Genomic DNA, 20,319 nt, shown 5'->3' on the forward strand with positions numbered 1-20,319 from the left:
GCAGGGCCCAGGGGGCTCATGTATGGGCCGATGGCCAGACAATGCCTTGTGGCTGTGTGATTTTATTATGGGCTGAGAAGGGGCCTGGAGGGCCTGTGCTAATAATTGGTATTTTTATTTTCTTGCCTTCTCGTCCCGGTTATGATAGACCTTGAACGCCATTGCTAGTATCTCAGATTGGGGAGTGAATGGGCCTCTGTTTAGCTTTTTTAATTTGTTTCGGATATCAGGGAAGCTTTGGGCAAAGTGGGACATGAGGAGTTGTCTACTGTCGGGGGTTTCAGGATCTATAGTGGTATATTGTTGAAGTGCCTTTGTAAGGCGGTCAAGGAAAGCGGAGGGGTTTTCATGTTTGTCCTGTATTATTTCATGAAATTTTTCAAAATTGACTGCCTTCTGAGCTGCTTTACTCAGTCCAGCTATTAGGCAAGTGGTGAAATGGTCTCAGGCTGCTGTGCCGTTTTGTGTGTTATAGTCCCAGTTGGGCTCCTCTTCTGGCACCGCCTGCGCCCCCAGTGGCAGGGCTGGGGCTGTTTGGTGGACCTCATCTACATGAGCGCGAGCATGTTCCCAAACTCGCCTACGCTCTTCAGGAAGAAGGGTGTTAGAGAGGACTGTGTAGATGTCATGGAAGGTGAGGCTATAAGCTTGGCAAAGGTACTGAAATTCTTTGATGTATGAAGAAGAGTTAGAGGTGTAAGAACCTAAACGTTTTTCAATTTGAGATAGGTCAGCTATGGAGAAAGGGACATGGAGGCGAACAATGCCCTCTGCCCCGGCCACTTCTCTGAGGGGGGCGAGAACAGGGTGGGAAGATTTTGAGCGAGTAATGGGAGGGCTAAACGACGAGGAGAGAGCAGGCAGTGAGGAGGGTGAGGAGGCGGAAGTGGGGGGAGGGGAAGCTGTCGGGTGTTGGGGTTGGGCGGGGGCCTGAAGGTGGGGCGGAGGGTGGTGGTATGGGGGGAGCTCGTCGGCTGGGTTGAAGTTGGGGGCAGAGGGAGGGGTTGGCAGTTTAAGAGTGACAAGGAGCTGTTGGGGTTCGCAAGGGAGGCAGAGGTTAGGTCTGTCCCGTAGGAGGAAGAAGCCGTGAATATATGGGATCTCTACCCATTTTCCTGTTCGCACGCAATAGTTGTAGAGATCCCGAAGAAGATCAGGATCGAGAGAGCCATAAGGAGGCCATTTGTTTTGGTTGTCTAGGGGATAGGTGGGCCAGTTTTGAGTGCAAAATTTAATTAGGTGTTTTGGTTTGATGTCTGAGGCGAGGCCAAGGGCCGACAAATTATTTAAAAGACATTGTAGAGGGGAGTTGGCCAGCAGGGATGCAGAGCCTCCCATAATGAGAGGAAGGAATAGACGGCGACGAGCTAGGCAGGGCGTCCCCTGCTAGCTGCTTGCCGCGGAGTGAGTCGGAGCCTCCGGATCGATCGTCACCGAAACGGAAGGACTGAGGAGCCTCTGAGAGGCGGGAGGCCGTGGGTCACCTGGTACCAGGATTTTAACGAGCGAAGGAGAGGGGCCCAGGACAGAGACATGAGGAGGAGAGGGAGAAAACTCCGTTCCCTGCAGGCCGAGGCGGAAGTGAATGATAGGGGCCTACCACTGCCGTAAGGGCGTCCGTCACGGGAGCGGCTAGGGTCTGGCGATTTGCCCGAGAGGTAGGCCCGGGAGGGGAAAACTTACAAGATGAGGCCGGTGGTGGGCGAAGAGCTCGGCGAACAGGAAAATGGGTGAAGGCTGGCCGGAGGTCTAGAATGAGCCTGGGAAGGGGATCGGGGTCCCGCCTAAAGGTGGAGAATCCCGATCCAAGTCACGGCACCAAAATGAAGGGCGACAGGCTAGTCAGAGACGACACCGGTGGCAGCCAAGAGATCTTTATTGGAGAGGTAGAGGTCAGGTCGCGCAGGGGAGAGAGAGAAGAGAAGAGAGAGAGCTGCTGGTGTGCTGGGTTTTATATCCCTTGGGCCTACGTGGGGCGGGCCCAAGGGAAGGTGGGAGATGCTTTTTTCTGATTGGCCCTCCTTTGGCGGGTTGAGACAGTGCTCGGTCAAGGAGGGGAGAAGAACCCGGAACCGGCGCCATTAAGGTACCCCTGTTGCCTAACAGGAGGGACTTGGTGGGAGATCATGGAATCATGGGGGCAGGTCTTTCCCACACTGTTATCGTGATAGTGAATACGTCTCACAGGATCTGATGGTTTTGAAAAGGGAAGTTTCCCTGCACAAGCTCTCTTCTCTTGTCAGCCACCATGTGAGACGTGCTTTTCACCTTTGCCATGATTGTGAGGCCTCCCCAGGCACGTGGAATTGTAAGTCCAATAAACCTCTTTCTTTTGTAAATTGCCCAGTCTCAGGTATGTCTTTATCAGCAGCATGAAAATGAACTAATACAGGAGACATGGCTGGTTTTCAGTTGACCCTGAGATATAGGCCTCTGGGATCCCCCAAAATAGCTCTGTCCTCACAGGTTCCTCACCCCCTCCCTCCAGAACAGCTTGCGACAGTCTCCAAGCTGAGCTGGATGGGCTACCTTAGAACCTGTAAAACAAGGAGCTTTGCAGTGACAGGAGCAATCCAGGACACCTCTATGTGAGACCCTCTGTTTTCTAACCAATTCACAAATGGGGAAAGCCCCTGGGAGGTAATGGAGTAAAGGGTAAAAGCATTATCTTTAAGAACAGACTGACGAGGGTTTGGATTCTACTAGATGGTGACTGTATGACCTTAAAGAAGTTACTTATTCTCTCTAAAGCTCAGTTTCCTTGTCTGCAAAATAGGACAGCTGTAGGGTTGAGAGGAAGCATATATAGCAGAGCCAGTACTGCTCCTGTCACATAGATGGTCAGGGAATGTTAGTTGAGTACCCTTTTTTCTCTATCAGGTAAAAGGTTGGCCCAAATACCAGTGAAGTTCCTTCTTACTTAAAAGTAAGTACAAGGCTGGATGCAGTGGCTCATGCCTGTAATCCCAATGCTTTGGGAGGCTGAGGCAGGAGGATGATTTGAAGCCAAGAGTTTAAGACTAGTCTGGGCAACAGAGCAGGATCCTGCTTCTATAAAAATTAGAAATTAACCAGGCACAGTAGCACATGCTTGTAGCCCACCTACTGGGGACGGTGAGGCAGGAGGATCACTCAAGCCTGCGAGGTCAAGGCTCCAGTGAGCTGTGATTGTACCACTGCACTCCAGCCTGGGCAACAGAGCAAGACCGTGTCTCTTAAAAAAAAAAAATAAGAAGTCCACAAAGCAGTTATTGAATATCTGCACTCCACCTATCCCCATGTTTGGCTGTAAAGAGAAATGTAATCAATACGTAACTCCTGACTTCAAGTCACAGTGGTTAAAAGTAACAATATCTTTGGTTTCATAAATCTGTAGTTGACTTTGACACCTTGAATCCTCCCAATAATGCTGTGAAGCAGGTGGTCTTATTCTTACTCAACTAATGAGACAGCTGAGGCCAAGAGGGTGTAAGCCCCATGCCCAGTGACCACTGCCCAAGCAGCTCCCCTGGGGTTGATACAGCCCTTCCCCTTGAGGCCTGCTTTCATTTCTCTTCTGCGCCCCATCACTGTGCATAGAACAGTGTTTCCAAGAGCCTCCGAATCCCATCCTTTCCAGCCTACACTCTTCCCTTCTGCAGTTCACACTTCCACAAGTGTGAGCCACATTACAATGTAAGCTAGAAAAAAAAAGTAAACCCGCATTGGCTTGAAAGAAAATAAATGCACCAGATAAAACACAGTTGTTTTTGGAAGTCATCACAGAATTTTATATATAATCAACCATATTATAAATCATAATACAACAAAGATTTAAGTGCCAATGGCAGACCAGGCATCTTGCAAAAGTTACATGCTGAAAGTCTTTAACTTTACAACCAGAGGCTAGAGAAAGGGATGCAATTTATTAGACACATTTCACATTTTTCCCATGAATCATTAAATATTTAAGCACCATAAAATTCAAGCATTTCACATGGATGTGGCAGCCAGCCTTGGTGGTTTAAAATGCATTATGCAGAATTTCTAGCAGATAATAACAGTGACAATTGCAGAGTACTGATTTTTAATGTCAATTGTTTGTTCCCTGCAGAACTTACTGATAATGTCCCTGCAGGAAATTGTGATATTTTCTGTGCTACAGTAACTTTGAGGATTGAAATGAAACAGCATTCCCAATGACATTAAGAATTGGCCACATATAAATAATTCTAATCAGTAATTTATATACCCTGTGAGAATCATAATTCTGTGTAAAAAAAAATATTTTTCGTATTAGTTTATTTTAAATACAAAATGTGACCATAGTAAGTGTATGATGATGGGTATGCTAGACAGGTAATCTAACTTAATTTTCAATGCAAGAGTAGCTGTTATGTCCCACCGTATTAATGAGAGAAATGAAGTTAAGAAAGTTGGCAAAACTCACCCAGGATAACAGCTGAAAAATGACTAAGCCAGATTTCAAACCTGGGTTCGACCAACTCTCAAGTCCTCCTCTTTCCACTATTCTTGCAGCCATACCAAGTAAATGTAACAATTATCAGATTATTCCAGTGAGCTGATAGAAACACAGATCTAATATAATTTCCTGGAACACACTGAATGGTTTGCTTTACTATAACCTACACGAGGTTCAAAATAAGATGATAAAGCCCAATTGTAGTACACCATTCCATTGACTATTTTTTGGAGCACCAATAACATGTATACAAACGTTTAGCAAAGATTTTATGCTAGGAAGCTCTTAAATCCTGAGGGAATACAGATTACAGCATAAGGTAAGTCATGTCACATTTTACTGAAGGGTCTTCTCAGTCAGATCTCTCAAATCTCATTTCTGAAATTTCTGTTTACAGAAAAAACAAAAATCTATTTTTGGAGGGGTGTGATAAGCCCATTGAAAGCTTATCAATTGGCTTCTGGCAATAATTATAACAAGAGAATGTGGGTATACAGATATGTTGAATATTAAAATATTCTGAAGTAGGAAGTGGTTTATACTTGTAACCATCTTGCTGATGAAGACCTTATATGCAGAGCTAAACACCTAATGCCTAATGATGTTTATGGAATTGTCATTGAAAAAAATGAATTGGCAGTAATGTGTTCAACTCTGTGCTAGGCATTAGGCATACAGATACGAGTCAAGCCTGGTCCCTGCCCTCAAGGGGCTTGCATTTTGGCAATGGAATGAAGGAAGTGCACAGAGACGTTAAAGAAGCAATGGGGAAAGGAGAAAATGAGGACAGCCCGTGCACTGCACAAGAGCAGCAGAAGGGAGTCTAAGTTTCCCCCAGGGAATTCACCTTCCACACAGGGTAAACTGACCCCAAGGAGGACATCACTGGTGAAGCAGGAGCAAAGTCGAAGAGGTGCTGGGAGTGTCTGCAGAGCTGCACACAGTTCATCGTGACAGGAAATACTCCTAGAGGGAACCCTCGAACAGTCCCCACTGGACCTTTCACCCCATAGGAAGTCATTTGGACTTCATGGGCAGCGAAGTCATAGAAGGATTCTAATCCAGAGGGTGACAAAATCAAGTTTGGGTGGATCTTAGATGGCAACTGGGATTTGAAACTAAGGCACCAGCTGGGAGATGCCTACTGCAAGGGTGGAGGTGGAAGACAAAGGCTGTGTGAGACGGGCATGGGGCTAAAGAGGAGGTAGCCATCCAAAGCAGTGATGACTCAGCTTTCAATGTGGGGAGTGTGAGAGCAGAACGAAAGGGCCACTCATAGCATGGAAACCTGCCTGGATGAATGGGCTCCGCTTACTTACTGAGAATCAGAACCCAGAAGTAAGCATCCCAGATTTCCAGCACGGGCACAGAACAGTTCCCATTAGGGCAATCTAGACACGTTCCAGTCTACAAGGTTGGTGGGGAGACAGGGAGAGGAGGGTTTGATAAGGATCATCTCCAATAATGGGTCAGGAGAACAACTCACAAGCTTTGTTCATCACCTCCACAGAGAAAGGGTAATTGAAGGCACATTGATATATAACCAGGTGAAGAAAATAATGGTTTAAGATAACAGGATCTTCTATTCCAAGAAGTTATTTTTCCTATTTTTCTGCCCTTTTGGTCCTTTAAAATACTTTTGTAAAATTAGAGGGCAGTGTTAATGCTGCAATTAAGACAGCTGTTGTCATACTAACATTTTGAACAGTCTGATACCTTCCCAAGCTCACTGTGGAGTAAACTGTCTACATAATTGAGCCTGTGTTTGTGTGGGTTTTTTTTTTGTACTTATTTATTAACTTATGAAGATAATATTCTAATACCAACATTAAAGTGTTTAAAATAATTAGCAAGTAAGATATGTTTCTGATGTTCCATTTGTCACCCTTACCTCTTCCCAGAAAATGTTCTCAGGCCAAGTTCAAGATGAACAAGTTGAACTTTTAGGAGGGTTGACTTTTGGTAATAGATAAAGCTTTTTTGGAAGGAGAAAGGTAATCACAAGTAAGATTGAAATTGGCTTAAGTTTTAGGTGCACAAAAATATTCAACATGCCAGAGCATGGTTTAAAAAATATCAAATGGGTCAAATCAACTAGGAAATATTCTGCTACATCAAGAAAATATTTCATCTTAAAATACACATTTTTCTTTTTACCAGAAAATACTCTTAAAATACATTGCCACCCTGGGGAGAGCCCATAGCAAAACTCATTTGAAATGTGTTCTGCATATAAGAGCTCTTTACAAATCAAAGTTTGGCAAGGAAAACATTTCTTATAAACAAAATTTTAATTGAGTTTTTCTTAATTATTTTTAAGTGCATGGAAACTAAGCACTAAAATGAGCGTCATGCTCATGAGAAGTTTCTTTAGTTTTCTCTAAAATGTCTTTTAGATGAGGAAGGTGAGTTTCCTAAAAATTTTTTCCAACAAATCTTTTAAATTTAGGATTAGATCACCAAATTCCTAGCAAAATAGAAAAAGGGATCTTTTGCTTTACAGAAAAAATACTCACTATAAATTGACACACATTCTAAACTTTAGAAAATACTAATGCCAAATGTCAAACTGTTGCCTTGGTACAAGACTGATATAAAATATAAGAATGTCTTTAAAATTGGCAAAAATGGGATGCTCCTGTAACAGCCAACCACAGGAGCATAAAATTCAAATTATAAATTGTCTTTGTTTCGTTTAAAGATAGATAGTGCCATGTCTTCCTGATGGGGTAACCCCTGACTTAAATGAATCTTCTTACCTAAGTTTAATTAAGTCAGCCCTTAATTTTCTCCCAAGTGCATAATGATAGCTCTGTCACGTCCCCGTGTGAGCTGCCATTATGTGTGTGGAGAAAAGTGTCCGTTATGAGTGCAAGAAGCTGTGCAGGCTATCCTGGGGAGGGGAGTGAGAGGCTTTGTATGAAGCATGTGCCTGCCTGAGTGAGCCCCATGTAGCGCCAGTCCCATTAGCACGCACGCACACACGGGTGACACGCCAGACCCCGACTGGGGAAAAGCAGTCTGTCTGGAAGTTCACTGCAATGGGGAGTCGATTTTTGTGAATAACTACCTTAATATTCACTAATAGCTTTTAGGCTCCTAATCTCTTATTGAATATTTTTTTTCCATAATTGCTACTTTTCAAAAGGGTTGCCAAAGTAGGCATTTCTATTCTCTGAAAAATGCAGAAGAGAACATAATGTTTTATATTCATCTGTGATGTGTTTATGCTAATGTCGCATCTCTGGAATACAGCGACTCTCGGCCTTCCTGCCATCGTGATTCATTCTCCTTTGAAACGAACTGTTAACGCTGGCAGTGTGAATTTTTTTTTTCTTCTTTAAAAAAAAATATCTCTTTGGGTCGTGGTTTTACCATTATTTAAAGTATATGGAAAAATATATTACAGAGGAAATCATTTTGAAATGTTGAAAATCTATGCTTTCTAGTTTCATTCATTGACCTTTTTAATTTTTCCTGTAAAATCCATCCAGAAGCCCACTGTATTATAGAGTAATTGACTTCAATTGTTTCAGATACTATTAACCCACGAATGAAGTTTTCAGTAATGTAATTTGTAATCTGGCCTTTATCATCTACTTGCCTTTCTGAGAATTAGCATATTTTTAAATCAAGCCAGTTTTTCAGTCATCCTCAGTAAAATAAGAGTATCTAGGTTCCATCTAGATTGGGAGGTCCAAACAAATCCATCCATGCAGCATTTGCTTAATGTGTAAGGAACCAGAGTACTCTGGGAATAACCACGACAAAACAGAAGGAACCACTGAAAGGGAGTCCAAAATGAGCACCATGACGTCTCTTAGCACAGTCTAGGAAGTCTTAGCCCCCTAGGAAGTTTCTCTTGGCCACATGTTGGTGAATTTCGCATTCTCTAGCTATGCTTCAAGCAGACCTGGCACCGGCTGATTTTCTGGCGTTGGGCCTGGCTTTCTTTTAAGGTGTCTGGTGCTGGAGCAGAGGAAAACTGCAAGTCTGCTTTCACCGTTGTGAGCCAGAAGCTATACTCATTTGCAAAAAAGTGGCAAGTTCCCTGCCGGCCTTGGCATTCAAGGAATGGTGCTGCTCTGAAATCTTCCAGGCAGCTGCCAGGTGACATAAGGGCCTGCCCTCCTCCTTGGTCCCCAGCTCCTGTGTGCTACCCAGAAAACGAGAGAGAATTAGGGCTCAGACACACACAGACAACCCCAGACCCAATCAGGGACACGCCCAGGTTTGGGTCTGATCTTAACATTTTTCCTTAGATTATTCCATAAAGAACAAAATACAAGCACTGAAAAGGAGTCGTAGTCAGCATGGTGAGTATGCACACAAATCGGCTCCAGTTTCACCGATGGCTGAAGCAAATTCATCTTCTAAATTCTACCAATGTGATCAAAATCAATCACAAGTGTTTTTAAAAGATAATGGCCCTGCATCCCAACAGGCTGTGGTTTGCAACAGCCCCCGTGACCTTATGTCCTAAGTGCAGAGTGCTCAGAATTACTGTCCAATCCAGAGAGAAATGGCAGGAGAAGGTGTTAGGAAATGGTGAATGTGCCAGGGTTCAAGGGCACAGGACTCACCATCAGGAATGAATACCCGATCCAGAGGCTCCTCCAGGTCTGTGGACATGGGGGGATGGACTGGTCCTGGCTGTGCACCGCCACCGCCTGGGCTGGGGCCTCGCATACTGCACAGCGGCTGACATAGGGGCGGATCGCCTCTTCAGAGAGTGGCATCATGGGGAGGGGCGCAGCGCTGGCCAGCCAGTAGGATCTGTCGTTTCTCTGGGCATAGTGGCACACCTGGTGGATGTTGCAGTAGGCAAAGGGCAGCGTGCTAAACACGGGAAGGCAAGACCCTGCCAGACCTTGGGAGGGAAGAAGAGACAGCTGGTGTCCAAGCACCCCATGTTCCCAAAACCTTCCTTCCTCCATTTGGCCTTTGCAGACATGTTCTGGAATCTGGAGACCCTTGACAAAGCCTACTTCTGTGGTGGGGAAGCCATTTCTGACACCTCCCTGGTCCTGCGGGCCAGCCCTCATCCCTTCATCCCTTACTCATGAGCCAAGCAGGGGGCCAGGTGCTGGAGGTGGGCGCTAAGCACATCTCTGTGTTCTGGAAGCTCATGGCCTAGCGGGGAACTGGAGGAGCAAACAAGCAATGAAACTACAGCACAACAAGCCCTAAGAATGAGAAGTGTGGGGTTCCAGGACCTCAAGGAAGGATAACTGGAATATGTGATTTTAAGTTAGGACTTGAAATATGAAGAGGATTTGGCCAGGCTTGGAGATGGTGGTAGCGACTACTCAAAAGAGAGATATAGCATCAGAGAGGGCTGGAGATAAGGGATCGTGGAGCTCAGAGAACTCAGACATGTTCAGTGCAGGGACTGTGAGGAGAGGGTGTCAGTATTGTCTGTCGTCTCAGGGGTGTCCCGTGATAAATCAGACCATTGGATGTGGCCTTTGTCAATCTCGTTAAGGAGTTTGGACTTTATCCCAAGAGTTCTGCAGAGTTTTAAGATGTGTGCTCTGGTGAGACCAAGGCGGGAGAAGCAAGACTGGTGGTACAAAGACCAGGCAGGAAAGAAATTGATGGCAGAGGGAGAGGAGGAGAGAAGGAAACAGATTCAGGATATTAAACATCACTTCCTCCTTTCTCCTGTACAAAGAAACTAGCCCCTTGTGATGGGAAAGGCCATAGCCAAACCCAAAGGAGAAATGCAAGGGATGTACAAGTAGTTGCCAACCCAGGCTTGCACTCTGTGACCACCCTTATTAACAGCTGGGGTCACTGCCTAGTGAGAGCAATGGCAAGCACCTCACCGTCAACTGTCCCCATCAGCATATCCTCCCTGCACCTTCCATTCTAACCATGATTTTCTTGGAAAGACTGTTTCCCGGCAGCCAGGTACTTAAGCCTTTGACTTGAAATCAGTCCCTGCAGCTTGCAAATCTACTATTGAAAATTGGCAAGGGCCGGGCACGGTGGCTCACACCTGTAATCCCAGCACTATGGGAGGCCAAGGCGGGCAGATCACCTGAGGTCAGGTATTCAAGACCCACCTGGCCACAAGACCCCAGCTCTACTAAAAATACAAAAATTAGCCAGGCATGGTGGCACAAGTCTGTAGTCTCAGCTACTCAGGAGGCTGAGGCAGGAGAATCGCTCGAACCCTGGAGGTGGAGGTTCCAGTGAGCCAAGGTTGTGCCACTGCACTCCAGCCTGGGCAACAAAGCAAGACTCTATCTCAAAAAAAAAAGAGGAGAGGAGGGGAGGGGAGGGGAGGGGAGGGGAGGGGAGAAGTGACAAGGAGCACCAAAAGATGACCCTCAAAATAAAGTTCTGTAACTTAAATTGGAGTAGGGTAGGGAGTTGATGCTGGCAAGTGCCATAACATAACCATCAGGGTGCTGTGGCTGCACCATTTTACATATAAGTACAGGAACCGACCACATTCTGGTTAATTTACATTTGGAAGCAAAAACTACATTTGATAACAGAGTTACATTTAACTTACTAAGAATCATTTTTATAAATCTAATAATATACTTATTATTAGCCAGATAATAATAATATACTTATTATAGCCAGATAATAATTATAGCCAGAATGAGCTTCTTTGACACTTCATAGGATCATAAGTTTAAAGGATTAGCTGAGAATGACCATGCTAGTGTTTTTTTTAAAAAAGTAAGAATAATCCCATATAAGGTTAGTGATCATTTAAGGTGTTGATGAATCAGTAAAATTAACCCCAAATTTTACTCTTCAGGCAATGGAGATGGGCGATCCTGTATCCATACCAAGGTCTTGATTGTGAGCTTTCTCTTGCCCTTCCAGGTATAACAGACTATACCCAGTCCAGAGCCTGGGCATGCCCAGGGGGCAGGTGGGCTCCTGGTCCGTCTGACTGTGGAGAACCAGGAGGAAGCCACTGAGGTATCCAGGGCCAAACCCTTTGGGCCCAGGATCCCCAATGGGACCAGGAGGCCCTGAAGGAACAAAGGAAAAAAAAAATGAAGGCAGGTTAGGGGGTCCGGTTTAACAAATAGGTTAAGCACCTCTGTTCTGGCACTGTGCTAAGCACTCAGGGAGCAGAGGGGAGCATGACTCAGCCCCTCCCCGCCTTCTGGAATGTACACAGCTACACAGCTGCGGTACACACAACAACTCATTCAGCAAGTATTTGTTCCAAGCAACTCCTAGGTGTCTGGGCTACATTAGCGTAAAGACAGAAAACAGAGGAAAATCCCTGCCCTCATAGAGCTTGCATTACACTTGAGGAAGAGAAATAAGAATAAGCATAACAAAAAGGTAAGTTATGAAATACGCTAGGAAGAAAAGAATGAGGACAGTGTAATGACACACCCCAAGTGTGGGCTCCCCAGACTGAACTGGGGAGCAAGTGCTCCCCAAAGTCGGTCTTTCCTACAACTCCCAGACCTCTTCCCTGATTCCAGCATATTGTCAGTTCCATTCTGAGAAAGCCAAAGGCTTGGGATCCACATCTACGAGTTTGGCTCTCTTCTTTGAGAAGAGAGGGAAATGGAAGGAAGGCCTCGTTCTAGCATTCTTATTGGCAGATGGGAAATCAACAGTTCTAGAGAACGTGAGCAGGGTCTATATCCTTTGGCACCTCTAAGGGGCTGAACTATTGCAGAAGGCCAGGAGCTGTTTCTTATTGCCAAGAGCAAAAGGTGAAGTTAGACATTGAAACCAAAAGGTATTTTGTTTTTGTGTTCTACCCTTGGTTCTGCAAGACTGGCAGGCTCTCCTCATCTACACTGTCAACCAGAGACGACAAAGCCGTAGCCTGTGGACTGAATCAGGCCTGCTCGTGTGTTTTGACCTGTAAGGATTTTACAAGTTGATATTTTGAACTTGAAAAGAGCAGAGTGTAGGCCCACATTTTTGTAGACTATAATTGCCGGGAGCTGAGCTGCAGCTTTTAGCCAAAGCTCCATTTTGCTACAGACCCCACTCAGCCCTCCTCATTCATTTCTGCTCACTACTAACCTGGTACAGGAGTTTGCACCCCTGGCCAGGTACTCCCTGGAGATGGGATTGTGTCTCGGGCTCTTTGGATCCATACATCTAACAAGCGACCTGATGCATTGTTTCACACACCTATTCTGTAGAGTCATATCTCCCTTTGCCCAACACTACTTCCCTTTTATTATTTTTTTTAAGAAAGAACGCTATTTTCTACATCAGTGTGCTAATGGCTATAAGATGAAGTGAACTCAGGAAACCAGGCAATTTGGCCACTTGTAGAGGGTGAGAACACACACACCGTCCCTGAGGTCTTCATCACAGCCTCTTAAGTGTGATCCCACAGCCACCAGGCTGACCGTCCCTTCATGACCTTGAAAAGTGAACCGCAGAAATGGCCAAGACTTTGATGATGATGTATAGCAGTTTGGGAAAATACTGAATAGGATGCAGGGCCTTGTCTAGGTTTTATGATAGTTTAACATCAGTTAGAACATAAGAGATGCATCCCACTCTGTTCTCATTGTTTCTGTCTCTGATACCTGGTGAGTCGGCATCTAAGGCAAATGATCTGAATAGGATCCAGTTTGGAAAGCCACTTGAGAGATCAGAGATTTTGTATACAACTCTAAGGTTTACAGTGTCAGAGAAAAAGGGAGAGACTGAAACTCTACCTGGTCCTCCAGGGTAGCCGTCTTCTCCTGTGTCACCTTTATGTCCGGGAGGCCCAGGAGACCCAGGGACGCCATCCACACCGCTCCTGCCATCCAGCCCAGGCTCTCCTTTGCACCCTGCACAAAAGTTTATGATGCTGGTGGTGAAAGCAGCCATGACACCTGCTAGCATTTACCGTGCTTATACCGTATGCCAGCCATGTGCCAGCCCCAGGCTTCCTTCCCACTGTGACTGCATGCATCAGCTCATTTAGTCTTTGTGATGACATGAAGTTGGGATTTTACTATTTCCACTTGCAGTTGGGGTAACTGGGGCCCTGAGAGGTCAAATAATTTGCTTAATTAAGGTCAGTGATCCTATAAAGGACTAGGCCAGGATTTGAAGCCAGACCAGGGAAGTGTTGAGAGACAGGTTTTCACATTTTCTTCATAGTCTTGAATATTTGACTTCAAAAAAAAAAAAAAAAAAAACTACTGAACATGTATGGCATTTATAATAAATATTTTCCTTAATAATGATTGTTTAAAAGCCTAGATGGAGAAATGAATGAAACTTAATCGGTTTCATTTGGGGTCATGTTAAATCTGGAGCATGATAGGTGCAGCAATTTTTTAAAATAGCTTTTTACTGAGTGTTTACAATGTGCTAGGTACCATGCTAATCCCTTTACGTGGATTGTCCAGTTCAGTCTTCCCAGCAGCCATATGACTACGTACTCGTGCATGCCAGCTGTACCAGTGAAGAAACTGGGGCTCATAAAGGTCACAGAGCAGTCACATATGGAGAGGAAACTTAGGCCCAAGGGGGCCAAGTGCAGAGGCCATCAACCACCAGACCTTGCCCCTGACAAGCTGCAGAGCTCTGGATATAACCTGGGGGACCTGGCAGCAATTGCGTTAATCCTTAAGGAGTTCTTTAAGTATGCAGTTACTTTTTTGTCAAGGCCTCAATTCATGAGCCACTGTCTCCCTTCAGTCAGGAGAGCAGACACAGTCATTGTCTTTAGAGTTTATTGTTATTATACCTAATTTCCTGAATTACTAGCCTTCTCCAGGTTTCTGGTCTCTACTTATTATTCTATTCTCCTTCTCTCTCTCTCTCTCTCTGCCACAGAGTAACCTGGTATGGGCTGATCTGTGTACCCCCAAATTTCATATGTTGAAGTCCTAGTCCCCTTATCTCAGAATGTGACTGTATTTGGAGATAAGACCTTTAAGGAGGTGATTCTGTTAAAATGAGGCTCTTAGGCTGGGCCCTAATCCAGGCTGACTGGTCTCCTTATGCAAGGAGGAAATTTGGACACAGAAAGGGACCCCAGGGATGCATGTCCCTGGAATGGCACAGAGGAGAAGCCATGTGAGGACACAGGAAGATGGTGGCATCCGCAAGCCACGGAGGGAGGCCCTGGGAGAAAGCAGCCCTGTCGTGGCTCCTTGATCTTGGATTTCTGCATCCAGAACTGTGAAAAAATGTCTGTTGTTTAAGCCACCGTGTCGGTGATAGTTTGTTGTGGCGGCCCGAGCAGATCAACACATAGCCTAAAATCAAACATTAAGTCAAAGGGGCTTGCTTAAGTGGCTTTCACTGTTGCTTCTTGCCTTCGCCCTCCAGTGACTGTGGGATGATGACAAAGCTGAGGATGCCAGTCAACCAAGGAATTCATGGAGCCTCCCTCCCCCACCCTACTAAGGAACCAGCCTTGCCTGATAACCATTAAATTAGTGTGTTAACACAGACGCTGACCGAAACCCTCCACCCTTAAAGCAGCAACCCTGTCATGAAAAGGATGCATGGAGGTTTAAGGAGGTTTGACTTGGTGTTGCAAGCTAGCAGGAATTGAAGATTTCCCACACAGGCCCCTCCCTGCCCCTCTGTGGGCCCAGGTGAAGCCCCGACTGTGCGTCCACACGTAGTAGAGTAGCTAGCTTGCCTAGAGCAACCCTGGACTCTAATCTTCCTCCTCCAACCCACCTGAGCAACATCAATAGGAAACACAGGGCTAAACGGCGCAATGACACAGTCCTACTGCTCCTGAGAACAGAAGCCCAAAGACACTCTGGAACACTGGCTCACACTTTGGTAGAAATCAGCAACTGTCTTGGCAGGTCAGGGGTGGGGCCTGAGAATCTGCATTTCTAGAAGTCCCCAGGTGATGCTGAGGCTGCCAGTCCCAGGAACCACACGTTGAGAACCAGTGCTCTAGATGATTTAACGTTAAAACTCTTTCCGGTGATGACCTTGGCAGCATATTTTGAAAATCCTACATTTCTGCCTATTCTTGAAACCAGAAATTCTACTCAGGGAATTTAGTTTAAAGAAACAACGACAATAATAGCAAACACAAGTACTGTTTATTCTGTGCCAGGCCGTGTTCTAAGTGCTTTTTATGTTAGTGAATCCACATAATCCTCACAATCAGCCCTTCTTACAGATCAGAAAACTGAGTCATGGGTTATGTGGTAGAGCCAGAGTTATGAACACATGTCATCTATTTCCAGAATCTCTGCTCTTTTATTTCTTTTGTGGTTTTTTGTTTTTGTTTTTTCCAGATGGAGTCTCGCTCTATTGCCCTGGCTGGAGTGGAGTGGCACAATCTCGGCTCACTGCAGCCTCCACCTCCCAGGTTCAAGCAATTCTCCTGCCTCCTGCAAAGGCTAAAGGTACTGCCTCCCGAGTAGCTGGGACTACAGGCACGTGCCACCACGCCTGGCTAATTTTTTTTTTTTTTTTTTCTGAGATGGAGTCTTGCTCTGTTGGCCATGCTGGAGTGCAGTGGCATGACCTCAGCTCACTGCAACCTCTGCCTCTCGGGTTCAAGTGATTCTCCTGCCTCAGCCTCCTGAGTAGCTGGGACTACAGGTGTGCACCACCAAGCCCAGCTAATTTTTTTGTATTTTTAGTGGAGATGGGGTTTCACCATGTTGGCCAGGCTGGTCTCAAACTCCTGACCTCAGGTGATCTGCCCACCTCAGTCTCCCATAGTGATGGGATTACAGGCATGAGCCAGCACACACAGCCCTTATTTCCAGAAACTCTGTTCTTATCCATTACACTATTTCTTCATGATAAACAGGGCTGCATACAAGAAAGATATCATTACCAGTTGCTTATCGTAGTGAGAAAGTAGAAACTCCTTAAATCAGAGTAGTTACTGGACCAGCAGCAAGAGCGGCAGCACCTGGGAACGTGTTAGAAATAAAGACTCTCAGAGCCCTCTCCTTACCTAACAAATCAGGTCTGGGGTGGGCCCCAGCGAGCTGTGTTTTAACAAGCTCTTCAGGGATTCTGATGGTTCGTGAAGCTCGAGAACCAAAGCCTTAAATGTTGCTCGTGACACCCCCTCCCTACCCCCAGGTTCAGCTCCCCTGTTAGAAATTCCCACATTACCCCTTGTTAACACTCAACACATCCGAACTGACTGGCTCAATGTCTTCATTTTCTGCTAGCCTGTGGCTCCAAAAAGCAGGGCCTTGTTGGATTAACTTATTTCTAGCAGAGCAGCTGGCAGCAAACCAATCAATAATCGGTGAAGGTAGTGGTTAAATAAATTATGGCACAATCAGATAAGGCACTATTCCTCAACTGCTACAGATAATATTGTAGGAAAATATGTAATGACATAGAAGTAAGGTTATGTTAAGAACAGTTTGCCAACGAGTATGCCTAGGATGATCGTGCAGAAATAAAACTGGAAAAATATACAGGCAATTGTGTCTTTTAAAAGTGTGTTAGTTTTAAGTTACCTTTTTTTTTTCTTTTGTAATAAAGTTTTTTTTTCCCCTTCACCAAATGCCTCCCCACAGGCTAAAGGTACATCTCCCATCTCCTACCACATCCCTCCCTACATAAATGGTCTTCAACATTAAGTGATTCTGCACCACCCCACCCCGCCCCTCACCCCAGCAGACACTTGGCAATGTCTGGAGGCATTTTTGGTCTTCACATGGAGGAAGAGGTCATTACTGGCATCTAGCAGGATAGGGGCAAGAGATGCTGCTTAACATCCTAGAATCCACCAAACAGCCCTCCCGGATAAAGAATGATCGGGCCCCAAATGTCAGCAGCACTGAGGTTGAGAAACCGCTCCACACAGTAGGCTACATCCAAGAGTCATGTGTTCATTCACCAAATGTTTACCAAACACCCTCCATGACTCAGGCCTGCGTATGGATATCACACTGAATAAGACAATATCCTGCCCTCAAGCTTCTTACGGTCTCTATAACAGCGGTTGGCAAATTACAGCCTGTGGGCCATTTACTGCTCATTTTAGTAACCCCAGTTACAGTGGAACACATGCATTCATTTACGTGTTATCTACGGCTATGCTGCAGCAACAGGGTTGAGTGGTCGCAGCAAAGATCATCTGGCTCCAAAGCCGAAGCAGGGGATTGAAGTGTTCAGTTAATGACGTAGATGTCTCACTTCCCTGCCCTCGGTTCCACACGCCCCACTGCTTGTAAAGTGGCGTCCTCATATTGCCTGCTTGAGAGTGTCCCCTTCTTCTTCATACATCCCTATGACCAGCCAGTCTCTCCCCTCCATGCCCTGTGCTGGTTGAGCTACACTCAGTGTAGACATCCCAGTGTCCGATATGCTCCTGTTATGCTTTTGTGCTCCCAGGATTAGAAATGAATTATTTCAGAGTGTCCTGGACTGCATGCTGTACGTGGTTACCATTCAGTAGGTGAGAAAGGAAACATCCCCGCCTCCCTATCTGGATGAGAGGAGCCCTGCCCTTCCTGCTGACTGGGCAGAAACTTCCTATCCCAGCGGTGGCACTCCTGGTGGAATCTGAAACTCCACCACCTTCCAAGAGAGTATCAGTTATCTTGGAAGGAACATGGAGCCCCAACAGTGAGCTCAGAGCATTCCTTTCTCTGTCTCACCCAACAAGATGATTCCAACATGCAATATATTCTAGAAATGACTGCCTTAGTGCTTATGGGTTAGGAGTTTCTCCCTTCCACTGAACAGGCAGCAGCAGGGATTCCTCCTGATGTATAGACTCATGGTGAGGTCACTGTAGATCTGGGAAAAAGAGTCCTCACACCAGACGTTATCATGTGGGCTTTACTCCCTTTAGGGTGAGGCAGAAAGAAATTGTCAGATGGAAGACATTTCCCGAGAAACAGGAAGGAAGGCTCTTCTTATTAACCTGAGCTCTATGTTCAGAGCTTTCCACCTTACAGACTTGTTCCCTACTTGGAACTAGTTTTAAGGAATAAAACTAAACATCAAAAAAAAAAAAAAAAAAAAACCCTCCAGTGTTAGATGGATGACCTCCTAAGAGGGCAAGTGTTGCCTTGAAGAGAAACACAACCCTAACAGGGTGTGGGTACGTCCATTAGGCAAGAATAGTTCAAAACAAAACAGATAACACTTTTGAGTTCACTGTAGGAAGCTTCAGCCTTTGAGGGCTGCCCTGGAAGGAAAAGTTGTAGATCAAAGAGATCTGTGTGTAGAAGAGCGTTAGGCCTCCTGTGGTGGACTAATCGACCCACTTCGTGTGGCCGTCATCCATCCACCCATACTGGGCAGGAAAGAGCCAGAAGTTTGTTCATTTTTATGTAAGTCTCAGCTGTAGCACACATGGTTACAAAATCAGCTTAGCGATGAAAGAAAATATTTTTTAGCTTTTTTTTACCTTTTATTTTAGGTTCAGGGGTACGTGTGAAGTTTGTTACATGGGTAAACTCATGTCATGGAGGTTTGTCATAGTGATGATTATTTCATCACCCAGGAGTTAAGCCGAGTACTCAGTAGTTATCTTTTTTGTCTACTTGAGGGTGGCGGGGAGGAGGAGGTAGAGGAGCAGAAAAGAGAAGATTCTGAAGGGAAAACAGGAAGATACCAACAACGTGAACATTGTTTCAGTGAACATTGTTCTTTCTAGTGGCAGCCATTTCTTTACGGCACTCAATCTTGAGGGTGGTATATGGGGTGGTGGTATATAAGCCCAACCTTTCCTTAAGGCTCTGCTCAAATACCAGCTCTTGCTGGGGTCCTAGCTGTCCTGCAGTTCTCCACACTGGAATTAACCTCTCCCAGTACCCTTGACTTGCAACTCTTTTGTTTTGTTTTGTTTTAGACGGAGTTTCACTCTTGTTGCCCAGGCTGGAGTGGTATATGTGGCCTCTCACACCCTGCTGAAAAAAATGCCTTCAGGAAATGCTAGAGAAAGAGCAACATGGCCTACAGATGGCCCAGGTCACCCAGGGTTCGGCATTAGGCCCTTAGAATATACCTGTCACTCTTTAGTAACTGGACAGGATGACCAATACAGCCAGTGTGGCCAGCGGGCATAGACAAGGCCGAGGAATACATGGCGGGGAAGAGAGGTCCTTTGTAACAGGAACCCAGAGGCTCCTATCAGAGAAGAGGGGCCCCAGAAGAAAGCAAGGGCTTGGGAGTGGGCGCACAGGTCAAAAAGGTGCCCCAGGGAAGCTGGGCCACATAGGAAGAGAAGGCGATGCTTCACCAGAACGACGGGGCACTTTTTTAAAAACATCATAATCATGTAGGTGTTAGAGAGGTGGCCTTGGAGTGTCCCCACTTCCAGCAGGCAGGGTCAGTGGCTCCAATAAAGAGAGGGCACAGGAACCTAGGGAAGGCCCTCCTGTGGCCACGTGCAGCTGATGAGCCCATGAAACCCTAAGTCAGGGGAATTAGAGATCATAGGCAAGCACACCTGGGCCACATAAGCACTAGACCATCTTTCAGAAGCTCATAGGCTATGGAGAGAAAATCTTGTTCTTGTTCATGTCAAAGAAAACTATCAAGTTCAAGTGTAAAGAATTGACCCATTCACATATTTTTCTCTTCCTAGTTACTTTCTTTGGTTATTTTTTAAAGCCACCACAGTGGGTGACCCCAACCATCCCTCTGGCCTCACTTTTGATGTTGAGGTGTAGCAGTGCATTTCAACCTTGGCTGCCTGCTACAGTCACCTGGGGGGTGCTGAAAAATGTTAACATTCAGGCTCTGCCACCTTCCACATTCTATTGGTCTGAGATGAGGCCCAGGCACCAATATTCTTTCAAGATCCTCGAGGTGACTTTAACCTGCAGCTGGGATTGCCTTGCTAAGAAACATTCTACTCTTAGCTGAATCTTTAAGGAGTGCATTCATATAATAGTTATGGCGTCTCAAATTTGAATATGTATGCAACTATTTTGGGGACC

At 45.6% G+C, this 20,319-nt stretch overlaps 1 protein-coding gene across 1 annotated transcript in view; it reads right to left on the reverse strand.

Annotated features, from left to right (window-relative positions):
* Positions 1 to 3,746: 3,746 nt before the first annotated feature.
* COL4A4 (collagen type IV alpha 4 chain) overlaps positions 3,747 to 20,319 on the reverse strand; it is a 167,433-nt gene continuing 150,860 nt past the window's right edge. The window contains exons 45-48 of the mRNA XM_030804064.1: positions 13,135 to 13,251; positions 11,272 to 11,460; positions 9,046 to 9,332; positions 3,747 to 8,618 (exon numbers count right to left, since the gene is read on the reverse strand). Coding sequence (XP_030659924.1) covers positions 8,355 to 8,618; positions 9,046 to 9,332; positions 11,272 to 11,460; positions 13,135 to 13,251 — 857 coding nt within the window. The 3' untranslated portion in view covers positions 3,747 to 8,354. The remainder of the gene's footprint in view (positions 8,619 to 9,045; positions 9,333 to 11,271; positions 11,461 to 13,134; positions 13,252 to 20,319) is intronic.

The sequence above is a fragment of the Nomascus leucogenys genome, chromosome 22a (assembly GCF_006542625.1).
Source record: "Nomascus leucogenys isolate Asia chromosome 22a, Asia_NLE_v1, whole genome shotgun sequence".
In the NCBI taxonomy this organism is placed as follows: domain Eukaryota; kingdom Metazoa; phylum Chordata; class Mammalia; order Primates; family Hylobatidae; genus Nomascus; species Nomascus leucogenys.